The 19,716-nt window shown below is 40.8% G+C and overlaps 1 protein-coding gene across 3 annotated transcripts; it reads left to right on the plus strand.

Moving 5' to 3' along the window:
• The first annotated feature begins 4,642 nt into the window (after positions 1–4,642).
• mafk (v-maf avian musculoaponeurotic fibrosarcoma oncogene homolog K) lies at positions 4,643–19,494 on the plus strand. Of its 3 annotated transcripts, none has more exons than XM_058377635.1 (3): positions 4,643–4,871; positions 14,458–14,504; positions 15,722–19,494. In XM_058377635.1, the coding sequence occupies exons 2-3, from the start codon at positions 14,469–14,471 to the stop codon at positions 16,154–16,156; spliced, it is 471 nt and encodes a 156-aa protein (XP_058233618.1). In that variant the 5' UTR covers positions 4,643–4,871; positions 14,458–14,468; the 3' UTR covers positions 16,157–19,494. The 3 variants fall into 3 exon arrangements, with proteins under 3 accessions (XP_058233618.1, XP_058233619.1, XP_058233617.1); XM_058377636.1 differs by lacking the exon at positions 4,643–4,871 and adding an exon at positions 4,896–5,027; XM_058377634.1 differs by lacking the exon at positions 4,643–4,871 and adding an exon at positions 5,079–6,902.
• The last annotated feature ends 222 nt before the right edge of the window (positions 19,495–19,716 follow it).

Consider the following 19,716-nt stretch of genomic DNA (forward strand, 5'->3'; position numbering starts at 1 on the left):
CGGAGTCAAAATGGCGCTGACTGAAACCGACAGCAAACATTTTACTGTTCATGTTTACACATTTTTCAGTTTATTTATGAAGTAAATAAGCGCAATTCGAAAGCTCTAAAGCTGTGAATGATATATGTGAGGCTGGATTTCAGCAGTAATTCAAACACTGCTAGATAATATATTATATTATTAGTTATTTTGAATAGACTGTGTAGACTGTATATAACTGAGCAAAATGGTAACGGAGTAACCTGCTTATTGGTTTCATTTGTCCTTTGTTTACGTTTCAAAAACACATTTTAGGGCATAAAGTCATCTGAAAAACAATAAACAATGAAACTGATGTCTCTGTGTGTTTGTGTGTGTGTGTGTGTGTGTGTGTGTGAGAGAGAGAGTCGCTAAAAGAACATTTTAGATTGTCAAACATTGCTTTTCCAATTCCTATTACACAAAAATGTGAATAATGAAAGCAATAGTCTACCTAACAGACCACGTTTGAAAAACCACAAAAACATCATGGAAGCTGAAATGAAAAAGGAATGACAAAAAGAAGCAAGAGTGACGATCTTCAGAAGAACTGTGATTCACCATGTTCCTCAGTAAAACCAGCTAATTTCCCTGACCATCACACCCATGTGTGGTTCTTCCCCCAGTCCGTTTCCACAAAGCTGGAAACTACACAATTGTATAGAATGTTTTTGTACACTGTAACTTCAATGGAACTCAAACCCTGTTCCAGCATGACAATGCCCCTGTACACCAAGCACAGAGCGCCATGAAGAACTGGAGTGTCCTGCACTGAGCCCTGACTCTGACTCAACCCCACTGAACACCTTTGGGATGAACTGGAACACTGACTGAACCCCAGACCTCCTCACTCTTACATCAGTGTCTGATCTCACTAAAGCTCTTGTAACTGAATGATCACTAATCCCCACAGTCACGCTCCAACATCTAGTGGAAAACCTTCACGGACGAGAAAAGGAGATCAGCTCCATGTTTGTTTGGAAACGGATATTCATGGAGCATGTACGTGTGCTTTGGTCAGATGTCCACATTCTTTCTGCCATGTAGTGATGAAAAAGATATAATCTATAAAGCTCTATAGTGTGCAAGAACAGATAAGCAGTGTGTACAGAATAAACAGATTAACGAACATATCAGGATCTGCAAATGAAATGAAATGTACAACATTCTCCATACTGAGCAAGCTGGTGAAGATATTGTGTAGCGTTGCATTGGTTTGTGTTAATGAGGTCTGTTATAGAGCAGGTCTGCAGTGTGAGAGGGAAAAAAACTGTCTCTATATCTGAACTTTTTTTTCCCTTGCATGGTCTGGTATATGAAGGAAGTGGTTGAATTTGTGGGTAAGTAGGGTCAGAGGGGAGAGAGACGGTTTTAACTACTCACTTCTCACCTCTGCTGCCATAAAGGTTGTCAATAGTATGACGCATAGGAATTTGGCCTTCTCTCATGAAGTGAACGAGCCAAACCAGAGCGTGATGGGGAATAAATTGAGAACTCTAACACTGGTGCCTGCGGTAGGTTGAGTTTCTTTTAGTTCCCACTGAATTACAAGAATACGTACAGTTAATAACCATTTAACGAGGTATATCTACCACATTAGTGCACTTTATAACTTTATAAATACTGCCTGTAACTCATCTGTAGACCGCAGGACTGCTGTGGACTGGATATTTTGGATTGATGGACTGATTTCAACCTGGTGTTGATGTCACACTGTTTAAAAAACTCCTTAGCAATATTTGACATGCATATACTAACTCAGCACACACTGCCATGCTACTATTTATATTGTCAGTACCACTGGTGGGCTGAGAAAGGTCCGTACTCAAATAATACATACATATAAGTTATATGAAGATGATATTAGATATACATGAAAAACAACTAAGATAACGTAGGTCAGCCGCGGGGACTTACAGAGCCTCTCCCAAAGTTCCTCTCCCAAACTGTGACAGAATTTTTACCGATACACAATACTCATTAAACTATCTAAGAAAACAGGGCAGAGCAGAGAAACACTACCTTACTACTCCCGATCTGTTGCCCAGGTCTTAGTCAGCAGTCTCCCAGTGGGCTTATTTACCTCATTCTGTATAAACCATGACATAAGAGCTTCATGAGAAAACAAATGACAGTATTTTTTTCTGTGAAGCCTAACCAGATAAAATGTCATTTAAAAAAATGAATAACGGCCAAAGGAAACGACACGTAGATTTTCCACACAACAGTTCCGAAGGTGGTGCAAGGAAGGACACTTCAAGGAATAGTACTATGGTTCCCAAGAATCCTCATATTACAAAATGATGTCAGGCGTGGAGACAGACATTACCCGAGTCTGCCAGACAAACTTTCACCCAGAGGAGAACAGCACGCAGAGTAAGGGCTGTGCTGAAAACAACATGTGCTTGTAAGCTGACCTCAGTGATGTCAACACAAACAGGGTTTAGCCACAAATATGTATTCGCTGAATGTATGCCGTATTATTCTTACACTGTATCTTTTCACCGTATCTATAAATATAATCAAACTGAATATGATGGCTGTCTTTAATCTAGCATTCCAAGTTTTGCAATAACTTCATACTTTTCCTTCTACTCTCACATTACTCCGAGCAGCATAGTGGTTCAGGTTTTTGGAATTTTTCCTAACAGACCGATTCAGGGAAGAGTGATATTAAAAGCAAATGCGGCGTGTGACTCATATGCGTTCAGTCTTATTAAATAGTTCTAAGGTGAACCCTGTACAACACTCTTAATAACTGAGAATAATTAAAAGTGGCAATGATTTCTCCACCATCTGTCTGGGCCACACCAGCTTGTTAGTTAAACACTTAAACTGTTTTTCATATTAGGCTTTTTTTTTAGTTTATTTTTTGATGAAGTCAGTGGAATGCTTAGTCAAGACTCCAAATATAACGCTGGCCTCACAAGAGAGGTCCAGAAACCTGCTCAAGCATTTTGCAAATAAGCTTTTTCTCCCAAAACCACTACGTGGTCCTGAGGTTATGATTCACTGTTTTTGAGGTAACGTGTCCAAAACATTTGGAATTTAAAGAAAATAAAAATATATATTTTCTTTTACAGAAACTATTCCCTGTGGCTAGAGTTGAGCTGTGAGCTTGAACCACACCTTCTGCTACAACAATTCGATCAGCATAGGAGCCACCGTTTAATCCAGTGTACATGTTGGGAATGTTTAGAAACCTGCTAGAGATAGGGCACTTGTTTTCTTTGTAAAATGAGCTTTTGTCGTCTCTGTATTAAGGCAATGGTTTCCGATCACTGTGCAGTAAAAGCCACCCAGAATGCAAACATGATTACTCATCAACTCATGCGGCCAACTTGCACTCGACTTTATACTGCGCATGAAAGAACACAGCGCACTACTATGCAATTAGATCCATATGCCTCTTCAGAAAAGAGAAAATGCATGTGTGGTGAGTCACTCAGTGGCGGTGCGGCTCGAACAGAAGAAAAGAATGAGCCAGTTCGGCTGGCACGCTGCCTGTAGGCCCAGTGGATATGGCCCGCACTTAGTCAGATTCTTTGGAAGGAAATGATACGGCAATTTAGTATGTAGCTTGTTAATTGTCTTTAGATCCAATATTTGCTTGAAGGAGGTATTTGATTTACTCAGCATATTATCCATGACAAGCCAGACTGTAGCATATGCGACTTGGTAAGATCAGGAGATCTCGCAAGGCCGCGAGGAAATATTTCCATCATCTCCGAGGTATGTCATGTATAAATTCATGAAAATTGAAAGTCTGTCGAACTTCTGATGCCAGCTGCTCGTGCCAGGACCTCATGCAGTTTGTTAGGAATATGGTATGCTGAGCTAAGAGTTAGTCCATCCTGCACCTGCGCTTGACTGTAGACAGGGGGCGCTGTTGATGCCTTTTAGTGTCTCAACAATATGTACTAACTACACATGCTCTGAAGCTAATTAGGTGAAGAGGTTAATTGGAAAGTATTGTGCTCTTGATGATTCACAGCAGGATGACTGCATCGAGAGGGAAATATTTCAAAAGAAAGAAAAGTGGTGTAGTCTAAAGGCAATAAATATTTGATTATAATAATTTTTTAAAAAAAAGACTGATTAGAAAATTAGTGCAGTTTAAAGGTAAAAGGTGGCCAAAATAATAATAATAATAATAATAATAATAATAATAATAATAATAATAATAATAATAAAGACTTTGATTAGAAAATTAGTGCAGTTTAAAGACAATAATAATAATAATAATAATAATAATAATAATAATAATTAGTAAGAAATTTGGTCTAGGGAATAAATAGCTAAAGTAATAATTCAAATATATTTAAAATGTTAAAGGCAATAAGTGAGCAATAATAATCATTTTAAAAATACTTTGAGCATAGTTTACAGTCAATAAATGACAATTTTTTTGTTTGTTTTTTACATACATCATTCCCTCTCTCTTTTTTTTTATCTCTCTGTCTCTTTTATTTGAATAAAGACAGATATTTTACTCACTGCTCAGATTAATTTAGCTAGCACCATGAAAGAATTTGCCAGCTGCGTCTATTTCTGGCCTCCCCTAGCTAGTTTCCCGCCTGGCTGACGTCAGCAGAAAGTTATTTTCATGAATGGAGGGGGCGGTCACGAGGAGCCGGTGACGCGCGTGCTTGCGGAAGCACAGAGTGGAATGTCGATACATTGTTGTTGTTTTCGTGGCTGGCTGACTTAGTTCACGGTTACCGCTTCGGCTCGACGGCGGGACGCGCATCCCAACAAGTGCGACGAGGAGCCCGCTGACTCTTCAAGGCTACTGTCAGGATATTCCTTCTAGGCTCGCGCGAAAATCCCGGCGGAAATTCCGCGTCCACAAGGTAAGCCGAGGTGGTGTTGAGGAAGGGAGGGGGGAGATGTTTTGAAATTCCCGACGATATCGCTCCTGTTCTCCTGATGACGGATCTGAGAGTGAACCAGAACCGAGTCAGCCTGCTTCGGAAATCGCTTCAAATGTGTTGAATATGATTTGCTTAGTAAGTGTTTGGAAGTTTGATTTTTTTTTTTTTTTTTTTTTTTTTTTAAAAAAAGGATAGTAAAAGAGAAAACAAGTTTGCAAAATATTTGGACACGTGTGAAAGGTTAGGTAGACTTGACAACGGGACTGTAAACAGCAGTTACAACAGCTCGTGCGCTTTTTCCGTCGCTACAAGCTGTAAACATTGAGCGCGCGCGCTCCCTCTTAATATAAAATTACAAGTTTTTCCAAAAAGTAAGTAAATAAAATCTCTGAAAAACTTTAGTTGCTTAACCGATAGTATTCCGATGGCATTCTTAGTGCAAGCAGGGAATGGAGGGCGGAAAAGTCTTATTAAATATACTAATAAAACGTTTGTGCGTGTTCTGGACTTTTTTTCTGTGATATTGCTTATGGCACGAGGAAACACGTGGTCTGAATCGCAGCACAAAGGGCGCAACAGTCCAGTGGCGCGAGACCCGTGAGGTGGGGTTGGGGGTCTTTCTAACGTAAATACCCCCGAGTCACTAAACCCCCCTACTCTGCATGTCTGCGCCACGCACATCTCATAGACCGTGATTAATCCGTGTGATTTCTCCGCGTAGTTCATGGGATGAGTGCGACGTTGCGTCACGTCGCATGTGTGAGTTCACGCGGTCGTGGGCATGGACATTCTCATCCTCTCAAGCACCACCACCCTGTTTTAAGATCATGGGATTTGTTAATACGTTTCCATCATTGGCTCTCTGGGGGTTAAAATGCAGAACTTCACACTTGTCTCATGTCTTGAAATTTAGTGTCCTCTTTTACCTAAAAAGGTGCACCTTGAAGGTGTACTCTAATTACTGTTTCATTTGAAACCTGGATCCACAATTTCAGATGAAAGATACATTTCAAAGTTACAACAGACGCCAGTGACAAGGAAAGCTTTTTACTTTTCGAACACTTTTCCAAAAGATGCCTGCTGCAGGCTGCTTATAATCGGACACATTAATTGAATCGGGTCTATATGAAAGCATTTGCAATGATCCCGAACTGTCCACTTTAAAGAAACATTTCTACAATAGGTCATTCTGTGACTGGTGGTAGCCTACAGCTACGCCCTCACAGGGAAAGTGAGTCATAAGTGGATAATGTGATTCATTTCCACAATGGCTGATAAAGGAGCTGCCATTAGCCCATTCAGAGGCACCAAGCCATTCAAGGCCCCCTCAAGGCAAGCGGTGCACGTGATTTCTGATGAACATGCACTGTGCATGTTTCGTTCGAAGCTTTACCATTTACGGGAAATAATTTAACAGGGCTTTCAGTTTGTGTGTGTGAGAGAGTGCTCTCCTTTATCTTTGTTAGTGTTGAGACTGGTCTTTTCTTTGCTTGAATGTCAGCAGAGGGATAATATACTCACATACGCACTGGTGGATATAAACTTGCTGTAGTTATATTTGCTGAACTGGCCATGATGGCCATGAACAAAGCATTTCTGCTCTGAGATGATTTAAGGTGTGCCCGAAAGCACGAAGAGGCAACCGATATTGCTGTTGATTGCATGGCTGAGGTTTGCTAGCGTGTCTCTCATTAATGACCTTTGCCTTCTGATGTGGAAAATCTTGGAGGAGTCCCACCTCAGCATGTCTCTTTATGTCACATTGTACGCAAGCAGCGTGACCTCATCCGTGGCTTACTCTGACTCACAGAGTCTTAGGTGTCTGTGGTGTTGACCTCCCACACCTATTGCGTCGTCTGCCTGCTTCTTTTAGAATCCCAGAGGAAGTGCACACTCGGCTCTATCATAAGATCGACACGTGGGCTGAGCATCAGTGTGGGACGGGCTGTTACCACTGGCCTACACGCATGATGCTCGGATCATCAGTGATGGCTGCACGTCTCGCTGGAGGTTAGTTAGTTGTGTTTGTGTGTGTTTGTGAGTATGTGTGCGTGGAGTTTTGATATTTCTCAGCAAAAACTTTAAATATGACTGTGTGTGTGGCTTCACAAAGAGCTTGTGGTAAGAACTGCATGCTTGAGTGAACAGAACAGGATGGTTACTGTACTCATTGTGGTTTTTCAAAGCAGACATTGAAAGTGAACAAAACTGAGGTGGCGGGTGATTTAATCACTAAGATTGCAACACGGGGAACTCCAAACTGCTCTAAACCTTTCTGTCTGAGTAGGAACTCGACCATGGTTGCAATATTACCCTTAGTCATCATGATCCAAGCCTTAGCTATTCTGACTAATATCATCTCCAAGGCCAAGGGGTCACATTTTTGATGTGGAATCCTAGCAGCTGGTAATGATCAAAAATGGGACGGAGAGCACATGCAGTTGGTTAGATTGTAATCCAGTAGGAATTATTAGTGCTGCTGGATTTTGATTTGTGTGTGTCAGGCTTGTCGTAGCTCTTTCTAGGCCCCAGTGTGAGAGAGCCCTGTGGGGGTGTTTAAGCCATAATGCGCCAACTTTACCCTGCCCTTTTCCTGCTACTCTCACCAATTCCTGGATCTGACAGGAGTGACCACACCACACTGTGGTTTTGGGCTGCGGGTGAGCCGTCTGGAACTGAAAACCCATTTGGGCGATTCGGTGTTTATGCTTGTCGGAAGCCTCCCTGTCTCATTAGCTGTTGTCTGTAGACGTACACGAGTGCTTGAGCAGGGTATGAGATGTCTGGATGGTCTATAGCTCTGACTTCTGAGCACCTGCCTCAGTGTAGAGCAGGTTGGGATTATTATCATGGCTTCAAATGATGTGCACATGTTCTTTCTGTGGAATCGGTGTTGGTTTCTCTGTTACCCATGGGCTTGTCTTTGTTTTGTGCATACTTTGCATTCCTTCGAATCCCTGCGTCCCAAGATGAGGAGGGGGGGAAAGTTGCCTTGCTTGGATATCCACCTCTCCTCCTTATCCGCAGAAAGTTCCGGCAGTCATGCCAGCCCTTTTCCCTGTACTTTTCCTTCCGCTCTGTGAAACGGCGGGATTTTCCAGGAAATGTCAGTTCGGGAGGGTGTGATTCCCTGCTGCTCGTCCTAGCTCTTACCAGTAAACAGCATGACTCACTGCTCGGCTATGTGCTCCGTTTCCTTTACATAAGATCCTGCCGATTGTGCCGCCGCTGCACTACACGCCTTTTTTTGCCTCCTTGTGAAAAAAACGGAGCAGGGAGGAGCTCTTTCCCTCCAACTCCAACAAAACTAAGAGCTGAGAAATGTGCTCAATGCTGACTCTGAGTAGTGGAGAGGTAGAGAGACTGGAAACCAAACAGCAAGGTCACACCAGTGTTGTTTTGGCTTTCTGTGCGAAATAGCCAATTCATCTTCCACTACAGCAGATCAGGCTGATGGTTCAATGCTTGAAACACTGCAGATTCACGCTCTTCCTACAAAATCTGGATTCAATAGCTGCTCTGAGACTTTGCTTGTCTGAGTTAAGTCCCAAATTCTCAGAACTCTGAAACGGCGGTCATCCGACCGTATCGCTGTCTGGCCCCAGAGACGACCTTTGCGACAGTGAAATGTGAACCGTGTAATGCTTAGTAAATATTATTGCTCTTGGCTGGAGGATTAAAGATTTCTGGAAAAAAAAAAAATGCAGATTGTTTTATTGGTATCAAAACGGACCACAAGAAAAAAAAAAAAAAAAAGTAACGAGAGCTTGCAGCACTGTACGTCATCATCTGAGGTTAATGGAAAGAGCTCAGTATTTGGCAGAGCACTTTTTCAAAGATGCACATTTTCCTTGTTGTGAAACCCAGGGCTACATATAAAAGTTAAACATGTCTTCACAATAATATTATTGTCTGTATCCACCTCATGGGCTTTGGTAGAGTGACTAACATCCTCATGATACCACCTACATGCTGGAACACAGGGTTGATGACCAACTTTCCCTTGTGATCTTCTTCAAAGTTTTGGTTCTGTTTTGGCAACTTCCGCATGAATATTTGCATAACTGAACCCTGGGCTTGTCATAGAGCAGTGATTCTCAGCTGCTACAGCATGCTAGGTGTTGAATTACGCAATCACAATTACCTGACTGCTTAAATTATCGGCGTGATCTAACGGCCAGGGATATTTTGCTGAAAATGCCACAGCCTGTTCAAAGGTATATGAAGTAAGTTGAAAGATTTTCCATAACAGCAAGTGTTCTATTCCTTTTAAAAATTAGTCATCATATGTTTTAACTATTTATAGCTACGTTTAATATAAGTTCCTGTTATCACTTGCTTTATAGCATCTGCAGACAGACTGTTTCTTTAGCATTCTTCCTGATTTGATGTTAATAATATATAAAAATGCCATTTGTAATGTTACTAAGAACCTGAAAAAACACTAAGTGAGCTTGACTCAAGACTCAAGACTGGCACAGGAACAGCTTTTACCTTTATTAAAAACCTCTGACACTGGAGACTCGAAACAAAAAAAAGTTTTGTTTGTTGAATTATGACACGTTTTTTACTCTAATACTAATAAACATAATATTAGTAGATTATCTGAAGCCATGCAAGTTCCCATGAATGAGAACGAATTAGAACGAGCGCACGGATATGAACTGCTCTGTCAGAGCCATGCATGCTGTTTTAGTAAATTAATCGACACCTTCTGACCAGTCAGAACAGAGAACATCACATTCATACGTACGTATACGAATAAACATCTACTGAAACTGTATGCTGACACCTACATCATGCTGCGTTTTTTTTTTTATAACAACAAACACAATCACATGGTATATTAGTAATTTCTGGCTCACTGATGAGTCTTCCTCAGAATGACTGTAGATTATATACATTCTGAAAGGAATGTGGACGGAAAACGAAGGCTGGGGGATTTTTTTTTTTTTTCTTTTCTTTTTCTTTTTGTCAGTCTGAGAAGCTGAACATTTCTGAAGCGTGACCAAATTTCACTAACACTCTCCAAAAACAGCACATTTCTAACCTGCTAAATATTTAAAATGACAGCAGGTTTGGATCGCTGAAGCCCAGGCAAAATGTACGCCAAGTCTATGAACACAAGCTTAACACACACACACACACACACACACGCACACACCATTATCAGTGTACACATAGCAACATGCACATGGAATCTGTGGTCTGTAAAGCTCTCAGACGCTCACAGAATTCATTAGAGGATGGTTAATTAACTACATCAAGATCTTAAGCCATGAGGAGTCCAGTTGTTCTCTGTCTGAAACTTTTTAAGATGATCTGATTTGGCCAGTCTTTGAACCAGTGCGATCATTTTAGAAAATATTGTTGCAAATCAAATCTTAAAAAATTGTCTAAAGGAAACTGAAGTTGCTGTGAAGAAAAAGATTCTGGACCGGACAACGGTTTTGCTTGGCATTCGTACAGCCTTGTATTCTCCTTAATATATGAAATATTAGTTTTTAGTTTTGACCAAGTTCGATTTTGCTCTCAACTGTGTAGCTTAATGCACCAGCTTTTCTGACAGTATAAATCTTTCCAAATGGAAAATAGGACCCTTTCATTACTACATGTACGCATACGGTGAGAAAAGTTACCCCGTTATTCCTGCCTTTGCGCATTTCTCTATGGCTTCCCTCCCAGGGCCCTTCCCCTGTGACATGTTTTTCTGTTTTCCTAGCCTGGCTCTTGATAGCCTGAATAAGAGCTCCAATGTTTCGGCGGCCCGTTGATCGCACGTCGCCAAAGGCAGCACTGAGTTGGGCGGAGGGAAAAATGCGTCCGTTGTTCTGAGGAGAGCGATGATGAAAACACGGCCTTGGAATGCCAGGGCTTTTCCTTTTTAGCAAGACTGAGCAAGTGAAGTGGGGCCCCTCTCTCATCAAGTCCCCGCACTTCCCTGTGCACTGGGAAAAAGTGGACGACCACACGGCAAAGGAATGTGAAGGAAGTGTGTGTGTGTGTGTGCTTGATTGAAAGGGAGAACTCAAAGGCTAGAGCCCTATATGTAGATCTGGGAGGTGGGGGGTCTTTAAAAACTTGATTTGATGGTCTTCCATCAAAAAACAAAAAGCAGGAGCCCCTTCTCTCATGAAAGCTTGCTGTCTAGGAAAGCTTCTTTAATTTCTGCTAGCCTTGCATCACTTGCCTAATATTTCTGGCTGGACTTAACCCTTAGGGACTGCACTGTTTTTTTCCATGTTGAGAGAAAGAGAGAGAGAGAGAGAGAGAGAGAGAGAGAGAGAGATCATTTCTGGATTGCAAGTGTGGAGCCAAAATACAAGGCATGTTGTCATCTCTCGTGCATACCGCTGTTGTCTTCCCAAACCTTTAGCTATATATGGTTTCGAGAGCTGTCTTTTTTAGTTATATTTTCAGTATACCATTCTTACCATAATTAGTTTTGTGTGACGCTATTTTGATCTGAATAAAATGCACTCTGGGGCCCATTTAGGGACCTACCGTACGCTAGAGTTCCAGATGGTATGAATCAGGGCTTGAGCGTATTCTTATGTGGAGTTTCGTTTCAACTTTGCGGTTCATTATCTATGCCGAACCTGACCGAGGATGCCCAGGCTCCGTGTTTGATCCCGTCATGGCCAAACCATTTGGAGTGCTGTTTAATGCGTGGCAGGTGTGCAGCTTTACACAAACTCAACCAAAAGAATGACTAAGAACTTACTATATACCATCTGTGCAGGAATAGAATATCACTGGATTTTCCTTTCCCATCCTAAATCCAATCTTAAACATTACTTCTTAAACCATTTCACACTTCAGTCCAATATAGTCAAAAGGATAATGTGAACAAGCCCAAGGAAAGCAAAGACCTAAGCAGATAACATGCATTCCCAGGCAGGAAGTCATATGACACCAGACTGGAATAGATGTTTTTCTTTGGAATGAAGAATTAATAACACTTAGGGGGTGAGCGGGATAATCGCTCTTCTTTGATAATCACTGGACGAGAACGTTGCTGCCTTTGGTCTGAGCCCTGTCCTCACTAATGAGGTATCACTTATCACATTTCCACTTAAATCGCATTGTTGGCAGAACTGTCCGGTCAGCACACTGAGCTAAATATAACCAGGAGAGTTAAATAAGGGCATGAAGCGAGCCAGGAAAGCCCAGCGTAACAGAATCCTGTCAGCCTGTCAGCCGTGGCCCTAAACCTGATAAAGCACATTGTGTAAAAACAAAAATATAACAGTGACTGTGTAAGGGAAACTATTCGTAATGACACAGTGCCTTCTGGAATGTTCAACATATCTCGTAGACAAGGAGACTGTAGTCTGTACGGCTTAGCGAAAGCAAATCCCAACATGCTCCAAAACAACAACAACAAAAAAATTTTTTACAGTTGCATGACCGTTGTCCGGTGACATGCGGTGTTCTCTTTTCAATCTGACGTAATGTATATGCATTAAAATAAGCTCATCAGGGACTTTCTGTTGTCATTTGACTTTTTCACTTCATGCTATCATGGAACTAAGTTGCTAAATTAGAGAGATAGTGAGGAGTCATGTGAGCTAATGTACTGTTATATTGTGCGGCTCTATCAGGTGTCATACAGCATGTTTTTTCAACATTTCAACTTCGGGGAAAAAATGCATTTTGCAATTTGAAAAATGTGAGGTCTCTTTGTTGAAGGGCTTTTAAATGAGTTACAGGGTTGAGAGAGGTTTTTTTTGGCATAGAGAGTTAGCAAATACTTTTCTTCTTCTCATGATCCTTAGAAAAAATTCAGATGACTTCTGACAGAAGAAAATGTTACATGGATTCAGGATTCAGGCACACACTTAACACAAGAAATAATATGATTATTGATATGATTTTCAATGATGCTCGTATTTCATGATAAAATGTAGTTATAGTGGAACTTTAACGCTCTTTTTTAAAATTGCTATAACGAGTTAATTCATGTTGGAAGTTATTTATCTGAAGCGTGTACAAAGGTTGTTGTGAAGGACACTTTAACAGTGTATCTTTTTTACTTTACCTAGACATTTGGCAATAGACGATCCTTGGAACACAAACACCCCAATCATCTATACTCAATGGCCTTTTCATTACTGACCTGTAGATGTTATTTGTTGCTGTGCACATTTAGTTGGCCCCCTTCTGCCTGGACCCTGTCTATTAGTGGAAAGTGTGTGTGTGTGTGTGTGTGTGTGTGTGCGTGTGGCTTAGCACCGCTGAGCTGTTCAAAAACCCCAAGCAATGTCACTCCTGGGTTAAGAATAGTTTGCCAAACAAATATATCCAGCCAACAATGACCTAGTGGTCAGAATCCGACCGCTGATTAAGAGCCATATGATGACTAATGCAATTGTGCGTGGGGGAAAAAGCTGATCTGTAACTGTCTACAAAGTTGAGCCTAAAAAGTGAAATAATGTTCATGGTTTGGTTTTTTGCTGAAGTGACTTGGCTAATGATGAGCTGCCTGTAGTTAGAGGTTGTGTTTTTGAGGTTGCTCAGCATTTTCTGGCATGGTTATGAATGAACATTGTTTATTATAGGCCTAGTCATGTGACACACACACACACACACACACACACACACACACACACACACAGATTAGAAGAGAGTCTCTACAGCAGCCAGAGTTCTGGTGAATTCGGATGCTGGCTCACACACACACACACACACACACACACACACAGAAATGGAGCCTGTCTGCTTTTCTACATGCTTTCTCTTATTTTGTCTCCAGCCACAATGTCTAGACGGTAGACTTGATGCTGTAAAATTCTTTTCAACACTTTGCAGACACGGATTGCTGAGCAGACAGATCAATCAAAGCTCAATGCTAAAGGGTTGACCTGCTGCTATTCCTGCACTTGTAATGGTCCAGTAAACTATCTTGTCATAGCGCTTCCTCAGCTTGTAAACAGCGTTGCCCTTGGTTGCTACTCGATTTGTTAAGCATTGCTGACCCCTGCTGGCCAAAGTGGGGAATTTATTATTGTTATTTTATGTCTCAGGGAGCACTACAGGCCCAGTTCCTGTGCTTGCTCAATGCGCTTGACTCATAAGTTAATGATTATATCCTTCAGGAAGGCAAATAAAAGAAAATGCAGGCTTTCAGGGCCATGAAGCTGTGCCGGTTAGTGCTTATGAAAGCCTTTTATTAACGTGAATTGTAGTATTTGTCCAAATTCTTATTAGACAAATTGATGGTGTACCTTAAAGCCACTTGACCACACGGCACAGCTGTTTATTCAAGGTCGGAATTTCACAGCAAATCTAACTTTGTACATAAAAGTAAATTGAAGTGTTTAATATTGAAGTGATACATTTAATTCCCCCCAAATGAAATGTTTAGAATATTACACATAATGTAGTGTTTCCGGTTTGGCCGATTATTTTGTTTATATGACGTCAGGTCACCTTATACTGAATACTCACTTTCTAAGCAATTACAAATAAAACACATGCCCTTTAATATTTTCTGTTCCACGCAGTATTATTCATTCCCCCCCCTTCTTTCACACAGTAATCATGTCTGGTCTTCTCTCCACAGACTTTCAGGGTATGACGACTCATTTTAAACCAAGCAAAGCAGTAAAGGTAAGACCTGTTAATCATCTCATTTCAAATATATCACAGGAAATCTTTATTTATTTAACATGCAGAACACGTTTAGCCCCACCCTCCGACATTCTTAACTCCGCCCCTTTCACGTTAAAGGCATTTCAGTTTGAGAAATACTTCTTAACTACGAACGTTCCATCAGGATTTGAATGCTCAGCAAAATATACAGGGCTATGTAAAAACAAAAGTATGATAAAAAAAATATGATTAAAAATACACTATATTGCCAAAAGTTTTAGGACACGCCCCCACATCATTGAATTCAGGTGTTGTTTTTCAGAGGCTGCGCATCCATAAAGACATGGATCAGCGAGTTCGGTGTGGAGGAACTTCACAGAGTCCTGACCTCGACCTGATAGAACACCTTTGGGATGAATTAGAGCAGAGACTGAGATCCAGGCCAAATCTGGGACATCTGCCTTTACATGCACATGAATGTAATATGGAGTTGTTCTGCCCTTTACAGCTATAACAGCTTCAACTCTTCTGGGAAGGCTTTCCACAAGGTTTAGGAGTGTGTTAATGGGGATTTTTGACCATTACTCTAGAAGCACATTTGTGAGATCAGGCACTGATGCTGGAGAGAGTCTGGCTCCCAGTCTCTACTCTAATTCATCCCAAAGGTGTTCTATCAGGTTGAGGTCAGAACTCTGTGCAGGCCAGTCAAGTTCCTCCACACCAAACTTGCTCATCCATGTCTTTATGGACCTTGCTTTGGTCACTGGTGTGCAGTCATGTTGGAACAGGAAGGGGACATCCCCAAACTGTTCCCACAAAGTTGGGAGCATGAAATTGTCCAAAATGTCTTGGTATGCTGAAGCATTAAGAGTTCCTTTCATTAGAACTAAGGGGTCGAGCCCAACCCCTGAAAAACAACACCTGAACTCAGTGATTTGGAGGAGTGTCCCAAAACAGTGAATGTGGGGCTTCTAACATACAATTTGTTACTATAGAAACGGTAATATATTAGAACGGTTGCATTCATATAATCGTGTGATTTGCCTGGAGCTGTGCTATTATAGAAAATTAAGCAACACTGACCACTCAGGTTCAGGTTCAGCAGCACTCTTTGTAGGTATTTATTTAACACTTCCAGACCAGAGCCCTAATGTTATGTCCTTATACTATGACACATCATGATTAGACTAAAAGTTTAGCCCGAGATTTGAATTGTTCTGCTGCCCCTGATGCAGGTGAAGAAGGAGGTGGGTGAGAATGCGCCAGCACTGAGTGATGATGAGCTGGTGGCCATGTCAGTGCGCGAGCTGAACCAGCACCTGCGCGGCCTCACCAAGGAGGATGTGGTGCGGCTGAAGCAGCGACGGCGCACGCTGAAGAACCGTGGCTATGCCGCGAGCTGCCGTATCAAGCGTGTCACGCAAAAGGAGGAGCTCGAGCGGCAGAAGTCGCAGCTGCAGCAGGAAGTGGAGAAGCTTGCCCGTGAGAATGCCAGCATGCGCCTGGAGCTGGACGCGCTGCGTGCCAAGTACGAGGCGCTGCAATGCTTTGCCCGTACCGTGGCATGCGGCCCGCTCACACCTGCCAAGGTGGCCACCACCTCCGTCATCACCATTGTCAAGTCCGCCAATCATGGCGCTTCGTCTCCGCCGTGCTCCGCTCCGTCATAGATGGAGGAAAGGAGTGAGGAATTTTTCCGTCTGGTCCAAACTGGTTCCAAACCTTCCCAGCCTAATTCTCCACTGAGAAGACATAGACTGAAGGGGTGGGATGGGGAGACTGCCATTTTTACCATAACTTCTCTTTGTCTTTTTTATTTTTATTTCTCTGTTTGTCCCATACACTCAAGCTTACACCCCCCCCACACACACACCCGTCCACGTTGTCTGTGCACTGTGCTCTAAAGCTCCGGCACCGGCAGCGCTCACTGACCTTCTCGCCTTCTTCTCTGACCCAGACTGAGACTTAGCAGAGATGCGACTTGCAGACTTGGAGCTTTAAGTACTTGAGATTGAACCTGCCATGGCAGTGTGTGAATGCGCTGATGCCTGTGGTATCTTCATTTACATCAGAGAATGAAAACGTATATATATCATCAATATGTAGAAACACCATTTGCAGTATATTCTTGTTACTGTGCTTTTTTTTTTTTTTTTATTATTTAATTTTATTTTTTTTAAATAGAAGTCAAAAAAACAAAAACAAAAGTTGCTTATACTTGCAACACGTTGACGTACAACACATTCTTGTTTTGTTTCGTTGGCCATTATGCTCATGCATAGAGGATTTCAGGGCTGAAATGAAGGGCCATGAGGTTAAACTCCTCATTAACTGCCTGCGAGAAACTTGTGGTAGACCAACGTAGTCCTTAAAGCCATGTTTTAGGATAGTTTTACACAAATACACATTCTTTTTCACATGAGACAATGAGGAAACAAATGGAACAAGCTGTAAAAGGAAAGAAAACAAAACAAAACAACAGCGCGTGACTCTTTACTCAGCAACTTATCAAGGATATTTCGAACAGCACTTATATTTGTTTACGGTCTGAATCTAATGTTATAAAAGCACTTGCTAATTAGAACGACACACAGGACTATTCAGGACGAAGAAATAATAGGATTTAAAGGCACTTGTCAGTTACATTGACTACTACTATAGTAATAATAATAATAATAATCCTGTCATAAGTATACCCCCTTTCACTAACCTCTTATCCCTTAATAATATCAGCTAAAATGGCACATTTTTGTCACTTATCTTTAAAAATAACATAGATATGCACCTGCTTTCCCATATGTTTTATATATATATATATACATACATATATGTATTTTCCTCGTCAGCGCTATAACGAATGGAAGGTAATCCATATTGGATATAGAGACGTGAGCTGTCTTGGCAGAAGTAACGCAAGTCCATTATTACCTGTATATTACAGATTCGCTATCGCCTCACGAATGAAAAAAAAAAAAAAAGAGAGAGTGATGTTGAAGATATCGACTTCAGTTTCACATGGAGAAAAAATAAAATTCCGTCCGTTTAGAAAGCATTCCTACTGTTAGATCACAGGAGGTGGCACTGCCGGTGTTGGGAACCCTGATTTAAGTGTTTCTGAAATCATCAATACTTTGAGACAGGCTCTTGGGTGAAGAGACAATCCTGGTGTTTTATTTAAGACGTGACTCAACGTGCAGCATATTTTTATTATTAGTTTTCAACGTGAAGCCTATGTGTGTAAATGCTTGTTCTGTTGATTGATTTCTTAGAGAAATGACCCCACGTGCAAAATCAGGATTCTCTCTCTCTCTCTCTCTCTCTCTCTCTCTCTCTCTCTCACCCAAGTGACCATGACTGTTCCTTCTTCCCTGGCGAGGCAATTAGGGGGAAAATAAACTGTGCTGCTGTGTAGGTCGCTGATAGCAGACCTACTGCTGTGCTTTTGGCATACTTATTATTTTGTATCTCTTCTAAATGTTTTATATGTCCTTTTTCATATCCGAATGGTATTTAGGTTTATTTTACTGTTGATCCAGATTCTGATTTTCTTTATATTTTATACAGTTTTTTATTTTTATTTTTTTTCCGGTCATGATCATGCATAGCTTGGGATGTTAAGTTCAGAGATTTTACACTTCTGCTCTGTGATCATTTCTATTTTTTTTTTTATTTTTATTTTTTGACAATAGCCATCATGCTTACAAACCCCTTCTTGCACACGTCTAATCAGTGCGCGTGTCAGTGTTTATGGTGATCCAGTGCGCGTGCTTCTTGGACGCTTTGGTGGATGTAGTCGGTCACGTTGTTTCTGTGTAAAGCGCGAAGGTGTAATTTCAGTGTTTTTTCTGCAAGGCATTGTTGTTGTGATGACATTTCAAACTGGCTCTAGACACGTGTGCTTACATCTGACTTACAGTGTAAAATAGATGACATTTTCAACCCACAACATCTTTGGATCATAAAAACTCATCATGGGGGGGGGAATAGAAAAAAAAAAATTACCAAAGCCTAGAAATTCCCCCCCTCCAGTCCCATACCTACGCCTTTTTTCACTTCCTATTCCATAGAAGGAGCTAATTTCCCCCCATTCACTCCCATCCTACTATCAGTTCCTCTTTATGAATTCCAGTTTAATTGGATCTTTTCCATTTTTCAAAAAAACAAAAAACAAAACAAAAACAAAAAATACCCCAACCCCTTTTCTGTGACATGTACTGACCTCTAGTGGTGAGCTCTCAAAATGCTGTGAACAAATGCTGAGGAATCCAAGATGCTGCATATCTTCTTGGATGAACGAGGCATTGTTTCTTTTTATGGACCAAGAAATGAAATGAACGTATTTTGTATTTTGTTCAAAACATTAACCACATCCATGAGATCTTCTTACAGGCAGATTATAAGGCTGAGGTTTTTCTATTGAGGCCATGTTACAGTCAGAAGAGGAGACAGGAGACTCTCTGACTCAGTTGCCAGTGTTTAGATGGCCAGTTTGGATAAAGAGTGTAATTTACGGTGGCCGAGAAGCGCAAAACAAAATAACAAATCCAGAAACAAAATAAATTTAAAAACAAAATAACATCCAAAAACACAATAACATTCACTCGTGTACAAGAAATGGTTAGATACACATTTTCATACAGCTTGTATATCTTCAGTGACAGATGACAGAATTCCATTCGCAAGCTATGTCTACCTTTTCTGGATTGTCTAAATTGTTGTGTTTTTGGATTTCGTTTTGGATTTATTATTGTGTTTTTTGTTATTTTGTCTTTAAATTTGTTTTATTTTTAATTTTGTTATTGGACTTATTTTGTGTTTAAATGTTATTTTTAAAATTTATTTATTTATTTATTTTTTCTGATTTATTTTGTTTTTGGATTTATTTTTTGTTCTTAAATTTGTTTTTGTTTTCTGATTTGTAATTTTGTTTTCTAATTTATTTTGTTTTTAAATGTTTTTTTCTGATTTATTTTGTTTTTGGATTTGTTTTGCACTTCTTGGCCACCATAGTAATTAGAAAAAGGACATTAATTAAAGGCGTAATTATCTGCTGGACAAAGCGAACTCGTCTGTACCAGGTTCTCCGTATAGTTCCCTTTTTCATTTCTCTCTTCTAGCATACTTGAGATGCTGTTCTCACTAAGTGGGTACTTTTTTTTCCCCCCTTTCTCATATTCTGTGTATGCTGTATGTGGCCTTTTTCTGGCTGAACAGGTTAAATTATTCTCTA

Source organism: Hemibagrus wyckioides, linkage group LG24, assembly GCF_019097595.1.
Source record: "Hemibagrus wyckioides isolate EC202008001 linkage group LG24, SWU_Hwy_1.0, whole genome shotgun sequence".
NCBI classification, from domain to species: domain Eukaryota; kingdom Metazoa; phylum Chordata; class Actinopteri; order Siluriformes; family Bagridae; genus Hemibagrus; species Hemibagrus wyckioides.

What these genes read in the sequence shown, in the direction of transcription:
- mafk (XM_058377634.1), top strand. Translation starts at nt 6,860, where the DNA reads ATGATGCTCGGATCATCAGTGATGGCTGCACGTCTCGCTGGAG. An exon ending in GGCTGCACGTCTCGCTGGAG is followed by an intron (nt 6,903 to 14,457) that starts GTTAGTTAGTTG and finishes TTCTCTCCACAG; the next exon opens with ACTTTCAGGGTATGACGACT. An exon ending in AACCAAGCAAAGCAGTAAAG is followed by an intron (nt 14,505 to 15,721) that starts GTAAGACCTGTT and finishes CCCCTGATGCAG; the next exon opens with GTGAAGAAGGAGGTGGGTGA.